The sequence below is a fragment of the Rissa tridactyla genome, chromosome 3, assembly GCF_028500815.1.
Source record: "Rissa tridactyla isolate bRisTri1 chromosome 3, bRisTri1.patW.cur.20221130, whole genome shotgun sequence".
In the NCBI taxonomy this organism is placed as follows: Eukaryota; Metazoa; Chordata; class Aves; order Charadriiformes; family Laridae; genus Rissa; species Rissa tridactyla.
The window spans coordinates 14,726,382-14,744,271 of record NC_071468.1 but is presented as its reverse complement, the minus strand read 5'-3'; the positions used below and the strand labels follow the sequence as shown (position 1 = coordinate 14,744,271).

The 17,890-nt window shown below is 49.4% G+C and overlaps 1 protein-coding gene across 1 annotated transcript; it reads right to left on the bottom strand.

Moving 5' to 3' along the window:
- Positions 1-2,702: 2,702 nt before the first annotated feature.
- Positions 2,703-15,084, bottom strand: LBH (LBH regulator of WNT signaling pathway). The gene is made up of 3 exons (XM_054196418.1): positions 14,864-15,084; positions 13,966-14,068; positions 2,703-5,217 (listed from the first exon to the last, which is right to left on the bottom strand). The coding sequence occupies exons 1-3, from the start codon at positions 14,887-14,889 to the stop codon at positions 5,020-5,022; spliced, it is 327 nt and encodes a 108-aa protein (XP_054052393.1). The 5' UTR covers positions 14,890-15,084; the 3' UTR covers positions 2,703-5,019.
- Positions 15,085-17,890: the final 2,806 nt, after the last annotated feature.

The following is a 17,890-nucleotide window of genomic DNA, read 5'->3' as shown; positions in this document are numbered from 1 at the left end:
GCAGTGCTTCTGCTGCTGGGATCCCTGGCACGCTTCACCGCTGCACAAGCATACCCGGGCACAGAAACCCTCAACAGGTCACAACCCTCACCCTTTAATTCCAGCTTTTCAGCAGAAGACACTGAAACACAGCAGCAACAACCTCGCAGCAAGATGGGTAGATGTGTACCCACAACGTGGCTCCTGGAAGCACAGATCCATTTACATGCAGCACACATTTCTACCAACCACAGGGACACCGGACTGGAGAGTAGTTAAACTTTGTGGTGCTTCTGTCAGGTCCAGGCCCAGCTCTTTGCTTCCCGTAAACTGTTCCTTTTCTGTCCAAACATAAAGAAAAAAAGGCATCGTTTGAATGATGAAACGCTCAGAGCTTTTCTCCTCAAGCAAGGATTTAGGGATGGTAATTGCTCTTGTTCACATGGAGATGCTTGGTGCCCAGGATTGCTTTTGGAGAGCTTGAGCAGGTGCATTACAGGCCATTGCTCCTTGCATCCCTTGTTTTCTTTCAGGTAACTTCAGTTAGGGGACTTTGTTTTGGTTTTGATTGTGCTTCAAAGCATAACAAAGCAGATCAACACCACAGGGCTGAAACTCCATGTCCTCAGCTGCTGGGAACTTCCTGCGGGAGCTGAAATGGGAAGGAGAAGGCCCAGTTTATCCTCACGCGGCAGCTGGAAGGCCATCCGATTCTCCTGTTGTTCTCAATGATGAGGAGGAGTGTGGTTACAACAGAGCAGGACTTTGATGCACACAACGTGGACCTGTGTCCAGGGCATGGCTGCTCCCCGTATGCAGCGTTGATGGTGAATTATCTTTGCGCTCCTGCACAGCAACAATTTTGCCTACCTGCACCCAAACCTAGGCAAAGCCAGGTGCCAAAATTTCATCCCTACAGTGTGTTTCAAGTGAGTGTGTGCTTTGACGAAGCCCAACAGAAGTGGATACACACTGAAAACAACAAACCAAGCATTTGGTCGAGTGAGCACAGGCTGACCTAAGCAGGGCAGCAGCGCACAGCTTGCAGCGTCAGCAGTTGCAACTACAGGGTAAAGCTTCAAGGAGGACAAATGCCTCAAGTCTAAATGAGATCCAGAAGAGGAAACATTGCTCTACATGCAAAGAAAGGTCCCTATGCCACCCATTAAGTTCTTGGGATGACTCAGGGTCACCCATTCAGCAGCCAGCCCATTTTCATTTGGTCGTGAAAGTTCCAGTTTGACCGTAACAGCTGGAGCCAAGGACCAGGAAAGTGTCCCCATCCCACCATCATTCTCCGGCCAGCACTGCTCCAGGCTGATACAAGGCAGAGCAAGCCCTGCTCAGAGGCCAGCCCTTCTGGTCTGGCCCCACAACAGCATGATGCATCAGGAAACAAAGTGAGTGGCTTCACTCTGACATGAGCCTGAAAAACCTGTTCATGTGAGGCACATGGAAGTAGCAGACAAGTTCAATTCATTTGCAGTGAATTAAAATACCCAGTGCTGTGTATTTTAATCAGAAACATTCTGGGGCAGGACTAAACTTCTTCACTGATTTCAAACCAGCACTTCAACTTGGAAACACTGCAGTGGCTTCTACAAGGAAAGTAACTCCATGCCTAAGGAGGGGAAGAAATCAAGGCACCTTAGCTAGAGGTTGATTGAAGAAAAGGAGAGGGAAGCTTCAATATTGCATTTATACTTCTATGGCTTAAAAAAATCCACCAGGGTTGAGCATGATACAATTCATCTTTGAACTGCAGGGCTCGTGTTCAGCATGCCCTCAGTTCAAGCATTAAATCTGAGGGTCATTAGTGTATTTAAACCAGTCTCATGTAAACATAACACTCTAGCCTCAGCCCAGCTTGTTTGCATAGGTAAGATTACAGTCTGTTACTTGCCAAATCGCAGGAACTTCTCTCCATGTATCTGAAAGATAGGGGTATTCCAGGGTATTTGCTTCTTATCACCTGCTTTTAGTGGAAAATTTAATCCTATTAAGCACACAATTTGAATTACTGAATCCTGGCGTGGTCAGATTTCTACACTCGGGACACTGCCTTGGTATGAAACAAGCTCAGAATTGCACTCAGAAAATGCAGTCTCCTCCAACAGCACTGCGAGTTGTAGCACACAGCCATCGGTGTGTGGCAAGGCACAACTGCCTACTCAAGAGTTGACCTCTAGACCCAAAACAGGCAAAGCAGGCAAGCCCAGGTAGCTCAGCTGAGACCACAGCAGCACACAGCATGGCAGGACTTATCTTCACACTTGTTGCCCAAGTACATGCACAGGTACTACAATAGTACTAAGAGCAGCTAAGAATAGCCTCCACTCTCCATGACTTCATGCTCTGTAAGGCTAGGTAAGGGGTTAGACATAGATCATAGATATATAAATACAGATTTTTCAGGACCACGTAAGTTGGAGCACCACTTTGCTGCAGCCTTTCACACAGCAGTAAGCAACCGTAGGAAGGTGGAAGGCAAAGATGCCGCCCCTCACTCTAAGTCGATTTAGGCTTACAGTCCCATAGGGCATGCTCTGATGTCAGCCACATGTGTGAAACAAGTGTCTCCAGGTTTACAGAACAGCCTCAACTGGTAGACATAAGTCTCTTCAGATATTTGCATTAACCTTGCAAGTCAGCACACACAAGGACTGGTCATTATCTGGAAGGCTGACCATCCCACCCCACTTTGGCAATAAGAACAAAGCCAGTATGTTTGGAAAGCATTTTCAAACTTTATTTACAACTGTCACAGTGACAAAAATGTAGTTTGAAAAAAATGCTAGCTTCTCCCTGAGGCTCAAAAAAGAATTACAGAAATATAGAATGTATATCATACAACAGGAGGAGTTTTACTGGAGTGCTTTGTTCTTTAGATACGTTCAACAACAAATAGAAATATACACAATACTTCCAAAAAAAGGATGCAGACAGAAATATGCAAGTCTTTAGGGCAGACAGCAGGTCTGAAGTCCAAGGATTGCCATCTCATTGCTGCCCACATGGTAATATCTTTGATATACAGCTTTGACTTGGTGGTACAGATGGTAGAGACCAATAGAGAGTAACACTTAGAGATAAGACGACTGGCTGGTATGCAGGTGTACAAGCTCATTCCAGTAAGACAGCAAGACTAGAACAAGTGTTACAGATACAACAGCTGAATCCATCACTAGAGAAAATGGTATCACCATATCATGACTGTTCGGTGATCAACTGTCCACCAAGATGGGCAGGGAGCATGTATAATCGGGTCTGCATTGCTGGACCAGAGACCAGCCGCAGTGTAGGAACACTGAAGTTCTCCTGCTTTGTGCTAACTCATCTCCAAACTCCTATCTGCCTGAAACAGTTATGCAGAGCTGATAAGTTATTGCCATTATGTTTAAACACAAGCAAGACAAGACTAAAACAGTATGTTAAAAGCAGTTCCCAACCCCCACCAGCGTTTAACTACTCATGAGGTATTAAAAATACAAATACACACATGTCCAAATAGATTTTAAAAATGGAACCAGTTATAAGCAAAGGGGGGTGGCATTAGGATTATTATGAAAGTTTGGTTAAGGCCTTGACATTTCTTTTTCTCTTCCATGATCCCAGATTTGGTTTAGGTGGTAATTGTTCTCATCCTATCCCAAGACCAACTGGCTCCCAAGCTGGTCCCCGAAGCTGCGAGATCATCACTTTCCAGGAAAGCAGAGGGTTACCCTGTCTGGCAGCAGACTGGCCTCCTCCCCAAACAGAGACAGATGACTTCTCCTTGGAGCAGGACATGGTGAAGGGGACACAACCACAGACTTCACAAGCCAGTCTGCACTTCATTAGACATGCATGAACATTTCACCTTTGCTATGAAGTAGAAACACATCTTGGCTCAGGACTCCTGAGCTAATCCTCTCTCAACAGACCCCTCCTGCAACCCCCCCCTCCCACTGGTGATCCACACTAGACCTGGTGTTTCGTCTTTGGGTTACCTCCAGGTCTGGCAGTACTCCCCACCAGGCATGACCCTACCAGCCTGTCCTGCACTGCCAGGGCTCTGAGGAGACTCTGCAGTGCAAAGCTGGAGGAGATCCCCCACAAGCCCATTATTGACCAGCAAGTTGGAGACATGAAACCCTACAGCCTCAAGGACACCAAGGTAAGGAGGTGTAACCCCCACCCTCTGGCTTTTGGTGCTGTACAAGACAAGACCAGCCACAGCAGCCTCAGCAAATAGGAGAGAAAAATCTGAGGTGTTCAAACCTACACGAGCTCTTGCTGCAGACAGAAGCATCTTTACATCCGATGCGCATTACCCCACGCTAACCACCTGCAAGATAAACTAGGGCCTCACAGTAGAGATGACAAGCAGCAGCCTAACATTATCCTGCAAATACAGCTGTTCAGCATTGAAGAGTCTAAAGGCAAACAGAGGGGAAAACTGCTTTGGGAAAAGTGGCTGGAAAACAGGCTCAACAGCGAGAGCAAGAAACCCAACTACTCCTATGGATGCTCACGTTACCCCAGGAGGTGCTGAACCAGGGAGAGCTACAGGCCCCTCGTCAGTAGAGCATTTAGCCATGCTTTGCTACGGACACCCTTCCACCCCCCAATACACAAAATGGAAGCTGTAAGAAAGGCAAATCTGAGAGATGACAGCTCTGTTCTCACACTTTAAGCCAGAGGCAGCTCCTGGCTGCAAGGTCCTGCCTCCGACTTTCCTCCCCCTCCCCAGGCTCCCCCCTCCAGCAGTCCTTCCATGGTCACCCTCTGCCATGTGCTTGGAATTTCACTGCTGCCTCCGCCTCGGAAAAATACAGATAGTGATCTCGAGAACAGCAAACATTTCTCTGCGTTACTTCCTTCCTTCCTCAGGAGGTCTGGTGACACCGAGGGCTTCAGTTCTCAATACAGAGAATACAAAAAAACTAAGATCTCGCAGGTGCAAAATTGAACTTGTCTTTTTTTTTTAAAAAGACTTTCAAAAGAAGTGTGGCTCTTCCTTCAGAAGGGTGCAGTCCCTTGCCTTTCCTCAGATACCATTTATTGCTCCTTGTTGTCCTTCTTTGCGTCTTCACAGTTTTCTTCCTCCTCTTCCTCCTCCTCCTGCACAAGGAACTCTTCGGGTGGCCATCTCAGCTCACCGCTCTCCACGTCGCCCTCCGTTGGCTCCACCACGATTGAGGGCAGGCGGTCCTTCAGCTTACAGTAACGGTCAAAGTCTGAAGGATCAGGGAAGATCTGAAAGAGCCAAGAAAGAGTCTGTGAGAGGGGCTGCATTCAAGCAGTCTTATCCAAAACCCAACTCTCAAGACACCTGGGTCTTCAGGGCAGAGTAGTCTGGACACAGAGTAAACCACTGAGTGATGGGAAGACTCTTGAACTTGTAAATAAGCTTCTCTAATCTCTGAGTATTGGAAATAAGTGCTACCCAAGAGGCTTCCAAAGCACATGCTTGCCTGGATAGTGCTCAGCAAGCAGGCATCTGCCCTTTTGGATATTTATCTAAACACCTCACACACACACCACCACTTTTGCATTAAGCTCAGTGAGCAAACTCATGAGCATATCTCAATCTGACATCTCATTTCCTGCTGGTCAAGCTACACAAGAGAACAGGCTTGTGCTCCAGGCTCTGCTGCTGGAAGGGAGAGGAGGTACGTGGCAACTCGGCACTAGAGCAGTCCAGGCCCTTGCAGCAATGGCCTGCATCTGGTATTGCTCCAGGGCCACAGCACCACAAGAGAGAAGTTCAACTGCATTTTAAAGGTAGTTTCGGCAGCATTCTGCATGCTACAGCTACTATACATCAGCAGTGAAACTTATTTCAGAACACTTATTCTTATTTAAGAACACTCATTTTGTGGAAGGGTTGAAGACTGGACTAAATTTCTTAGGGCAGGAGGTTCCTGTGGCATAGCTGGCAATTAAGTACCCTGGTGTGGAGGAATATGAGGACCCCCTTATTCCCAGCACAGAGCAGTACCTTGCCCCTTCCCTCCCACCCATAGCTTGCCACATGGGTGCTCAGGCATTGCAGCAGCACCAGGGCCCATACTTGCTGGCAGACCCACTGGGAGGCACACTCTGATCCCACTAGGAACCAAGGCGAGGACATGGGTGCAGGAAAAACTGCCAGTGCAGCGTTAGCAGGAAGTTCACATGACTGAATCACAGTGTGAACAGAAGAGGTTGATGTTATTTTATAGGGATGCCCTAGGAGGGGAACAGCTTCAAACCCCAGCTCATCCAGAAGTGAACTGATGGGTGACAAGAACCAGCCACCACATCAGATCCCCTGGTTGGTAACCAGAAGATTAAACAATCGCCACCTATTTTAAACAATTTTATGAGAGCGATGATTTCACATTACAGTTGCATTTAAACACCCCAAAGAAGATAAATCACAAAACGCATTCTCCCCTCCAGGCTGCAGATGAGATGATGAGCCAAGCACAGTGCTCTTTGAAGACCAGCTGCACTCAAGCAAGCAGTCAGAGCATCCTTGCAGGGAACAGCACTGCCAGCCTCAGAGAGGCAAACTGCTCATGAGTACCTCGGCTTGAGAGCAAGATTTGATCTGCTTTGGTTTTTGTGGTTCCAGTTACAAAAGCAGGTTCCCCATCCAGAAGCATTAACCATGAAGCATCATTCTCCTCATGCCAATCATCTAGGTACCTACCACCTTGGGAAGCCCCAGCCCAAACCCCAAGCAAAATATCATCGTACAGTCTAGCAACCACTAACCACACCACTACTTCCTTATCGATATTCAGTCTTCTACCGTCCAGCCAGATTTCCCCCTCACATCCAAAGCTTTGTGGCAACCAGGCTGCCAACCTGAGAAAGCCATGGGGTTGCTACTTCATGCAAAATCAGGCAAGAGGGGTGCTTGGGAAAGGAACTCAGCATGAAGGTGATACACAACAGGTGGGCTCTTTGCACAGAGCCATCTGGGCCCAGGGACAGTAGTGCCCAACTCCTGTGGCACCCACCATCCATACGCTTTTCAGGAGTTGGGCCTTCAAACGCAGCCACGTTAACATGGACACTGCAGTATGAGCTACTTGCTATTAGTCACTGCCAGCACAAGCGAGACAGTAACTGTTTCTTGGAGCTTTGTGGCTTCTGCTTGGCCAAACAAAGGCAGTTTCAGACACACAGTGCATTACTGGAAGTAGAGTCAGTGGCTCTTCAGCATCAACTTGTTATCTAAACTCAGGATAGGAAAAAAATACCCTTGACATTGCACGGTTTAGAACACTGCAATGGAAAAAGAAGTGTGGTTCAGGAGGTTACATAAGCTGATAATGTCATGAAAATAGCCTCCTGTGCAAGAAAAATAGCCATATAATAATTAAACTAACCCTTGGCTGCTATCATTTTAAGCACATTAGGTCAAATTGGAGCAGTTTCTTTGAAAATAGTCCGCCAGATTTTTTTTCCAGAAACTAAGTAGTAGTCATTTCCTTACAAACAAAGATCCCCGAAATGTGGTGCGCAGCTTTTTTAATAAAAAAAACCTAGCACAATCTTATCTCAAACAGCTGCAGGACAGGCCGAACCCAAGAAGGTCAGGATTTTTTCCACTAAGTCATGCTTTTTAATCGTCGAGGCAGCATGAAGCGAGATGTTGCAACTGCACTTTCAAGGGGTGTGGACAGTCAATGGAAAAAATACACAAAGGCAGATTTCCTTGCATGTGATGAGCGGGGCGACACAGCAGGCCAAGCACAGGGACCCAAGGAAAAAGGGTTTCGGATTAAGACTCCATTTAGCACATCTGGGGATGCTGGGTGGAAAAGTTACCCCAACCCACCTCCCCACTTCAAAATAAGCTGCGTCGCCAGACTCTTTATAAAAAAAGATAAGTGAACACTAGCTTTCTGCTGTCACACATGAGTAGTGCCATGCTGCATTTGTTGGTCCCGTATGCCCCGTATCTGGTCCCACTCCAGATTTAGACAATGGGAAGAAAAAACAACTCTAAAACTTGCAGCCAAATCCCCATTGGGAATGCAGCAGCTCAGCTCTGACATGTGAGCTCAGCACCCTTTCGCACAGCAACCAGGACAGCTTGGCCAGCAAAACCTGCCTACAAGCCTTCCCACTCACCTTACCCAGCTCAGGTGTGTGGGAGGAAGCCTTTGCATCTCCCCACCACCCAAAGAGTACAGCAGCAACAGGTTAACTTCTCCCCCTCATTTGTCAGAGGGAGCCACCTCACACACAGCTGAAGCAGATGCCTACTTCTGGCTGACCTGGTCACTTGATGGGGGACAAACGACAGCCACCAAGGCAACCTAAAAGCAAGTTTAGCAGCAGTTCAAAGGTATCTTCCTCCCCCTCCCTTGCACGACACAGCACAAGGAGCTACCACCACTTCTGCAGAGCCCCCCCCTTCCATAGCTGAGCCCCATCTCCTGGCCCACAGAGAGACACATCCAACTCCTTTTAAGCCCATAAAGGACACACATACTGCTTCTTACACTACTCAACACAGCTTCTCACTCACAGCAAGACTACTTTTCACAGGCCTGTCCAGATTATGTTTTGGGAACTGCTCTCCCCATGGATTGATTCGGATCACGTACAAATTGACCAAGCTCTTGCCTTGCAGCTGGAAAGGGCAGTGAAAAGCAGAACTTGAAATGAAAGCTTGAAATGATTTTTAGAAAGATCATGTTTGCCTCTGTTTCGGATGATCTAGCTCTACTATCCTTGAATGAAGTCTTGGCAGCAAGAATGGAAAGTTTTCATTGCCCTGGGGAGGCTCATACCCTCTCTCAGCATTCACAGGGATGGAGAAACACCAAAAGCAGGAGAGATGTCAGACAATTAAGAGGATTAGCTCAGAGCTACCATAATCCAAGTGACACTTGCAAATTCAAAACAACTTCCACATGTGTACTCCATACCAACAACCATAGTTAAAATGCTTGTCTCCCCTCTCAGGGGGCTGAAAACTATTTCAATTATATTGCAGGGAGACTAAGGTAATGAGATCTTTCCAAATTGAGTTACTGGTTTGGGGGGAGGCTTTGCTTCATTGTGGTAATGCTATACAAGACTAAGTCTGCACCAAGAAGCATACACTTCAGGTATAAGATACACCCCTGATGTACACATATCACTCATCCTCCCAATACTAAAAAGCTAAGTTTTGTGTCTCTTCAGCAGTATCAAGTCAAGATCCCAAATCAGCATTTAAGTTCTTCAAATAAAACTTCACTGCCATCGAAAAGCATGGCTAACTCATTTCAAGAAATACTTAAATCGTCTCTCAGCATCTTCTTTGGAGGAATTTTCCAGCTATAAGCAGCAGTGCTAATACATACATTTACTCTCACAGTAGTCATGAGTCGAAAACAAGCTCCATCTAGTAAGCGCACAGCAGCCTGTGACTCAGGTTTATGAACTATGACAACTCTCCAGTCACGGACAGATTGCCCTATCTTGGGGGACGGTGGCTGGGAAACTTCATACATCATAACAATTTTCCATCAGAGTAACAAGGGAGGAAAAAAACATGCACTGCGATGTTCTGATTAGCTGCTGTCTTCAGTCTGCATTTCAGTGGAACACTTTTTTTTTGGCATAGCATAGCTGCTAACATGATTAGTTTTGGCTCTGTTTATCCCACATCCTGCTTCTTTCTTCATTTAAGGTCCCAGGCCCTGGAATACACATTGACTCAGCCTACTAATCTTGCCTAGTAACCACGCATCAGATGTGCTATGTGAATAAGTTATCCTAAACTCGCTTGCTATCACCACCTTTTTGCAGCCCAGTCTTAAGACCTTCCCCAGTAGCGAGCGCCAGCCCTAATTCAGGACCTCCCCTGCACAAATCGAGGCTGCACGGACGCAAAGCACCTCAAACAAAACGATCACAAAGGAAGCTCAGTTTCCCCCCTTTGCCATCAGCCCCCTGGTCAGTAATGTGTTGGTCCCCCAGTTTAGATGGGGAGATGCAGCCCAAACCCCCCAGCACCGAGCATCACAGCTCCCCGAGGGAGCCAGTGCCTCACTGGTGCTGGCCAAGAGGCCATGCATTCACCAAAAATTCTTTCCCCACCAAGACGACAACCCAAATCTTTCGCCATGGACACTGGATGGAGCGTTAAGCCTATTTACCTAGATTCAGTCAGTCTGACGCGATTCACAGCTAGCTGTGGCTGCGATTAACCTAGACAGATCCCAGCGTGATGTGATCATGACATAAAGAGCTCAAGCTCCCCATGACAACCAAACCCCAGCTGATGGCATGAGGCAAGCTCAGCCTCCGCATGCCAATCTCCTCAAAGGGCGCCTGAGGTCCCACAGGACCAGCGAGCTGGCCAGACAGCCCGTCTGCAGCCAAGCAGCACGCTCAACCCAGGACACAGCGTTTGCTCAAAATAAACGCTTTGGGCATCAAAGTGTTTTCGGTTGCGCTCAGACTCCGCTCCGCTTCCAAGAAGTGAGGCAAGATTCAGGTGGAGGCACTGCTTTGACAACAGCTCTGCGAACTGATTGATCAGGCCATGTTTTCAGTAGCATCGTTCATGCTGCTGCGAGATGGCATTGGAGGACAAGCTGGCAGAGCACTGATGAGGCTTTTCGGAGAAGGGATATATCTAGGGGCTGGAAAACAGCAAACGGTACATTAGCTCCAACTGGCAGTGAAAAAGGCCTGTCTCACCGGAGACTGGCAGGCAGGAAGCACATGAAGCGCTCCGTAGGCGCATCTGTTTGTAGCAGGGGCATCTTGAGCCATCAGCTGCATTTCAACGAGTTTTTTGTTTAGTAAGTCCCATGGGAATTATGGGACATCTATTAAAGATCCAGAAATAGCTCTTCACTGCAGGCACAAGACCCAGCATGACATCATCTCTTCAGCTGCATCTTCTGTTTCGTCTGTGCCGCCCTGCTCAGGCTCATGCCCCGGTTTCACCATTCATTTCTGCTCAGGCCCTTTAAATCTGTCGGCTGAACCATCTTCGGGGGGCTCAGAGAGCAGCTTTACATTGCAAACACAGTAATAAAACGGCTTTATGTAGAAAGGTTTTGAAATGAGCGCCCTAGCTTACAAGCATTTTGTCTATTAACTGGAAAAAAAAATTCTATTTTTAGATTTCTATTTCATTCCTATGCTGAGAGAGCACATTTTGCAAGTGAAACTGTACAAATTACTAAGCCTACACAGGCCACTTAGTTATCACTGAGACGACTGCTGCAGTCTGAGTTTTGACATCATTGCTTAAAGAGTAGCGATGGCCAGCCCACCAAAAGGCCAGGACGCTTCGGCAAGGGGGTGCACACCTTCCGCTGGTGTCTAGACAGACAGACACTCCAGGGCACGAGCGGAGGCAACAAGGGGGTGGAGGAGGCTGGAGGAAAACCTTAACAAGACCAGTTCCCTCCACAGCCAGCGAGACAAACAGGAGCCCTGAAGTTCAGTGAACTCCATGAGGCAGAGGAATCAGATTGCTGAAGTTCATACTCTGTAGGAGGTTGTTTCCTCGGTTTACTTCCAAGGCAAAAAATACTTTGAAACAGCGCTGTTGGTTGGACAAGCCTGTCTGCAGTTGATACTGGTGTGCTTTACAGTTCCAGCAAAGCTGCTGTACCACCTCCTCTGGTCCAGACAGTTTCATATCCCCATATGGTAGTAGAAGCAGCCCCCAGGCTCACAGCTGGGATTCTATGGACCAACTCCCAGGCAGTCCCTGCTCTACACAGCCCAAAGGGTGACATTTTGAACCTCATTTTGAGGTCATCTCTGCAGTAAAATAAATACAAGCTCTACTACTAGAACAAGAGAAACTTTTAAAACTAAAAGCTTGCCTCTCCCGGTTCTGGCTCCACTTTTTTTGCCTCTTGTAGCCAGCCAAGGGCTGTTATACTCACATCGTGAGTGCCCAACTCCGCAGATGAGTGAGTGGAGGAACACGTTGCAGCTTAGAACAACAAGCCTCAGTGTAGCAGCAGTCATGCACCATTAGCCCTGTCTGTTTTTAAGTTATTGCACTACAGCCCCCAGACTAGCATACAATTTTCCATGTACCAAACTCCATCAGCAAGATGAAGCGCGAAGTGCCAAAGTCTGAGGTAGAACAAAGAGCTCACAGTGTGATTTGCATCAGATTTGTCCTTGCTGTTCTAACTTGAATTTTCAACTCTTTAAGGATGCTTTCAACTTACCTTGATGTATACTGTGACGTTCTCAGCACAGCAGCCAGAGAAGGAGGGCTGGAACCAGCTCCCCAATCCTCTTTACACTAACCTGATTCAGAGCCAGACCTCATACACAGCCCACACACCACTAGTGCCCCATCAGGATCTTCCATTTCAACACCTCAGCCCTTTCCACCATCAGTTTGGTTTATATCAAGTACTGGCAGGCAGTTCCCAGCTCTTGCAGGCATTTGAATAAAAAAAAAGTCATCCATGACTAGACCACTACAGAGGAGAGATCCAGGATGCATAAACCCTGCATAGATATGAGTCGTCAGCATTTATGACTAACACACCTTCAGGTTCAGATGATCCACTCAAAACTGAACAGGCCTGTTCCCCAATTGGCCCAAGCAGACTTATCAAGGTCATTAGCACCTGGGGAAAAACCTCACTGAAGCAATCATTAGAACAAGCAGAGCACCTAGATTCTGCCTCTCACTGGAAAATTTGGGTAGGTGGAGCCATTTGACCTGACTGTGTTAAGCCTCTCCATCTGGTGACCCATAAAGACAACTGAGCATCCCATGCAGGCTGGTTTGATTGCTTCAGGTTTATAACCATTCTCATTGCTGTACACTCCCTAAAGGAAAGAGAGGCCATATGCTTTCCACTAACTCAAGCACTGAAGCACAGCACAGCTATTTCCACACAAAGTCAATAAACCAAAGAACTTGGACTATCCAGATCCAGAATTCTGACTGAAAAAAAAAAAAGCAATGCATCCCCTTTTCCTCCTGCAGCTTTGGCTTCTGCTGGAGGCCTCAGCCATGGCCCAAAGTTCAGTTGATTTCATGCTTCAGTGCACTGTTACTGTCCTGTAGCTCATTTTTCAGATGTAAATATGCAAGTACACAAGAGCCCACCTCATTTGAATGCACACTTAGAGCAACTGCCTCTGTGCAGGTTGTGTAACATCTGCAAAGGAAGAGCCCTGCATCGGGATCTATTGGAAAGAGTCACCCAATGCACAGACCAGATGCGAGTCATCTGCATGCCCTCAGCACCTGTGTTAAATCTCATCAACAAGTCTCCTGGAAGAGTAGGAAAACATGGATCTAGTAGGCTAAGATCCACAATCCCTTTGATTAACTACCAGCTAGGGAATGAAAGTGATATGAAGACTAAAGGACTAAAGCTCAAGCTAGTTTTTAAGACCACCTCTTCACCCTAGTCATTGATCTTGAGGTTAATAGCTAATTACATTGTTCAGAACTTTCAGAATGAATGCAGCTCATGCCTTCAGGTAGCTATCTCCAGTGACATTTTGAGGCTTGTTTCAGCTGTCTCTGGCCTCGCTGTATCTTATAAAAGATGTTAACCCTCTCCAATGAGCCCCATCAGTCATGAAAACCAATACATACATCAAAACAAAAAATCTAAGCGCCACATAAACAACTCTCTCCTGTTCTAGGCAGATCATTTGTATGCTGTGTTACAAAGTATCAAGAGTCCTCCCAGTCCAGTGAATGAGGTGAAACTTCTTTAACTGATCTCCCCGCCTCCCACTGAGCCCCCACAAATGCTGAATGAGCAAGGGCTCCATCGCTTCAGAAAGCACCAAGTCCTTCACCAATCCGGTCTGATACCGAGTGATATTTTAGACAACTGGCTACTGCCAAGCAAGCATTCCAGTCTGTTGACTAGTTCTCACTACAGCAAGACCTGCTATTAGGTCAGGCTACAGAAAGGTACATTAGACCAAGTTTGCAGTCCAGCCCAGGCAATTCCACAGGGGATTACTGCCCCAAGCAGCCAACAAAGCACTCACCTGATACGACAGGCCATCCTTGCGGGGGCTTAGCCCAATCTCATCCATAGCTGGGGTGTTCATCATCACTTCAGTCATTTCAGCTGATCTCAGATAATCAGGGCTAGAAACAAAAGACAGCATTCAAATCATCTGAGGGGCTCCAGAAGGGCTGAGCAAGTAGCATCGGGAAAGAAAAGCAGGCAGAGGAGGCTGTCGGCAGTCTATTTCTGGCCCCTTCCTTCCTGCCCCCCCTCGGAAGGGGGTGGAAAGAGCTAGTAGAGACCGGCGCTACATCCCCTGGCCCTGGGAGCAGCTCCCTGACTTTCTCCCCAGGAGCACAGCCCAGGAACACCTCGGGAGGCTTTAACAGCAGCCGTTCACTTCTAACTCCGCTTCCTCCAGCTCTGCCCCCTAAGGGGGGAAAGTAAAAAAACACAGTAAATAAGTGCAAACGCTGGGGTGGTGTTGTGTTTTGGTTTTTTTCCACTTTTTTTAAGCTGGTGTGTTTCAGCTCCTGCTGACTTATTTTACAACCTCAGGGACTTCCACACCAGCGGAGCGCCCGGCGCCAATTCCAGCCCTGCTTTTTACAGCCTTTAATGGCATTTCCAGCCGGAGAAAGCGAAGCGAATTCCCACAGTCCGCATTACCTTTATTGCGGATCATCCCGCTATTGCGGGATCAACCCCGCCGCTACCAGCCTCTTTCTCTCCCGCTATCGGGAAATCACGTCCCGGGACTTCACGCCGCCCCGCTGCACCGCCTCCCCCCGCGGCACACGGCGGGGAAGGGGGCGGCTGAAGCCCCCCCTCACCCCCGCGAGGGCTCCGCTTCAAACCCTCACAGCCCACAGCAGCGGGATAGAGCCTCCTCCCGCCCCCCTCGCGTCCCCCGAACGCGGGAAGCGCCCACTCACCAGGGCAGGGGACACAGCACAGACATGAAGTCCCGGCGGAGGCTGCCCCGCGCCCTCGGGGGGGGGGTGGGTGGCGGGAGGGGCACCCAGGCACTGCCCCGCAAACGGAGGGGCTGAGCGGCACCGGCGGACGCTGCGGGGCGGGAAGGGAATCGCTGCTCTGCCCGACACTGCCCCGCACCGACCCCGCCGCTGCCACGACCGCCGCCGCCTCCCGTCTAAGCCCCGCAGCCGCCGCCGCGCCACTTTAAATGGCCCCGGGGGGCGGGGCCCGATCCGAGACCCCGCCCCCTCGCTTGACGTCAACATTTTCATGAATGACTTCGGCGCGCGCCACCTTCGGCGGGGGGCGGTCGCGGGGGGGGGAAATGCGTGTCCCCGCGGTCGCCCCGTCTCCGGAGCGGGAGGCGGTGGCGGGCCCGGATCGGCCCGTTCGTTATTTTTTACCCCGGCTGGTGCGGCCCCTCCGGCCCCCCCCAGGATGGCCGGTGGCTGCCGGCCGGCGCGGGGACGCACCGAGCATCACCCCGGGCACCATCGTCACCCCGGCCCGGGCTGGGTTTTCATCCGCGGGAGGCGAAACCCCCTTCATGGGGGTGATGGCGAGGGGAGGCCCGGGGCAGGCTGAGGGCTAAACCGGAGCGGGAGCCGGCCCCGTTGCTGCCGCCGCCCGGGGGAGGGCTCCGGCACACCGTCACGGCCCGGGGAAGTGGCGGCAGCCGCCCAGCCCTGCCCTTCTGAGCACCTTCCGTGCCCAGCACCTCCAGCTGGAGTAAAAGCTGAGTGAGAAGCTTCACGAGGCAGGGCTATATTTAGCAAAACAGTGTGAATCAATAACGGGAAGGCGCGGGAGGAGAAGGAGGCGAATCCGTTTGCCGATGATGCTCAGGCAGCCTCCGAGGAAGTGCTCCTTAAGGGCAGCCACCCAGGGCAGGTGCCCCCTGCGCCACTGCTCTTGGCGAGGGGACGGGCCAGGCCCACCAAGGCTGCTGAGGGATGCCCGGTGGGTTTGGGGACTGCTCTCCCCTCTCTTTTCTCACCTGGCGAGCGGTATCTTGCTATACGCTGGCAGGTAAAGTTTAGCGCAGGGACTGGGTTTGTCCCGCCTGTGGCTGCTTGGACTTTGGCAGCAAAGTGGATGACCAAGCGCGCAACTACAAACGCTTCTCGCAGTTACCGTGCCTCACCTGCTGCAGCACTTCATATATATGGCTGTGCACAGGCATATATACACTATTTGCCCCAGTGTTTAGGCGCTAACAAGTGCAAGTTCAGTGTTTCTGAAAGGAAGTTTCACCCTCAGCTCCACTCAGCCAACCCCCAGACCATATAGAAATGTGTATATACATACGTGCATGTGTTTCCTCAGACCGGATAGTTTAATCTTCTTAGATTCATATTATATAATGGGAGCGTATGTGGGTGTTTTACATCAGGCTTCTGCAAGCTGCTGCTTTGTGCCAGATTAAAATGAATCACAAGGAGCTGATCTAGACCCTGCAGACGTGTGGAAATTCAGATGGGAACAGGTGAATGCGCTGAGAAGGGCTACCAGTAACCTTACTGGTAACCTTCTCCAGCCTTCACGGGAAGGCGGCAGCAGGCAGACTTGATGTGCACAGCCCCCCTGCCCCCACCCAAACCTCCTGGCAAAGAAGTTTGGAGCTGGGGAGAAGAGTAAGAAGGCAACCAAGTCTCCAAAGTGCTGGGGAAACGGCTCCCCTGCACTTCACTGGCCTGGCTGCCAGGACCCCCCTCTCCCTGCTGCGTACCCCGGGACACACATGCTTGTCCTTACTGGCTTTGCTGATTTCTGCCCTAAAAGAAGACAAAAGCTTGACTTTTAAAAGACTTTTTTGAAGCTGAACGGCCTAAGCCAGTGCCTGATGGTACATGCAGGGGCTGGGAGACCATTCCGGGAGAAGGAGAGAGGCACGGTGCTGCTTCAGGCGGTGTCGATCCATATGATGAGGTCTCTTCAAATTAACTTTACAGCCTGCCCCGGGTGCTCTCATCTCCCACTCTGTCCAGCTGAAACGTGGAACATGAGATGGGGCCATAGCTCAGTTCCTTGGGATGTTTCACCAGAAACAAGCCTGCCTCTCTCCCCCAGACATACACATATTTGCTATGGATTTCCTGGTCTTGTTCATAGAAAATAAAAGCTGACAAAAAACCCACATGCTTCCCTGAGTCACTCTTGCACCAGGCACACCAAGTTGTCTCTCTAAATGTCCTCCTACACTCGGCAGGGCTTGAGGTCCAAGATTTTCCCCTCCTTGGAAAGCATGTTCCTTTAAATATCTAATTCTTGTTACACCCGAGCCCCCAAAGGAGATCTAAGGACAGGACTGGGGCTCTCCCTCTTCTCCATCCACCTTTCAGGGCTCCCGCAGCCACCGCTGAGAAAAAGCAGCTCAGATCAACCCTTCATCCATGTCCTCTGGACACCCATTTTGCCATTCCAGCTGGCACAGGCAGATAGTTTCATGGTTCCACTTAGATAACGGGCTTTTGAGGGAGAAAAAAAAAGGACCTAACAAAAATCCCCAGGCGCCTACGTGCTGAGGGCGCAGATTATTTCCCAGCGGCTTGGTGAGAACATCAGCCCCAGCCCTGGCCAATTCCCATCAGGAGGCCTGGGGATCGGTGCTTTTATTGCTCGCTTTGGCTCTAAGCCACTGCGAGATTTATTCGTGTGATTAACCATAAGCGCGTTAATTAAGTCCTTTTGAAAGAAAAGGCACACCTCCCGTGATTTCCATCAACCGCGCTCGGGTGCTTTGCTGGATCAGGCGTAGCTTAAACCCCCCCCAGAAATGTGATGTTTCTTGGGTGAGGTGTGTACCACAAAGGGCACCTTTGGCCCTTCCCTTGGGGAAAGTCTTTGTGAAAGTATTGAGGCATCCCCAGGGATGGGAGATGTTTTATAAGCCTGGAGAGGTGTTTTCCATGCAGGGGAGTTGTCCTGTAATAGCCGTGCCTCCTCCTTCTTTGTTTACCCCAGCCAGGTATGAAAAGCTGGGG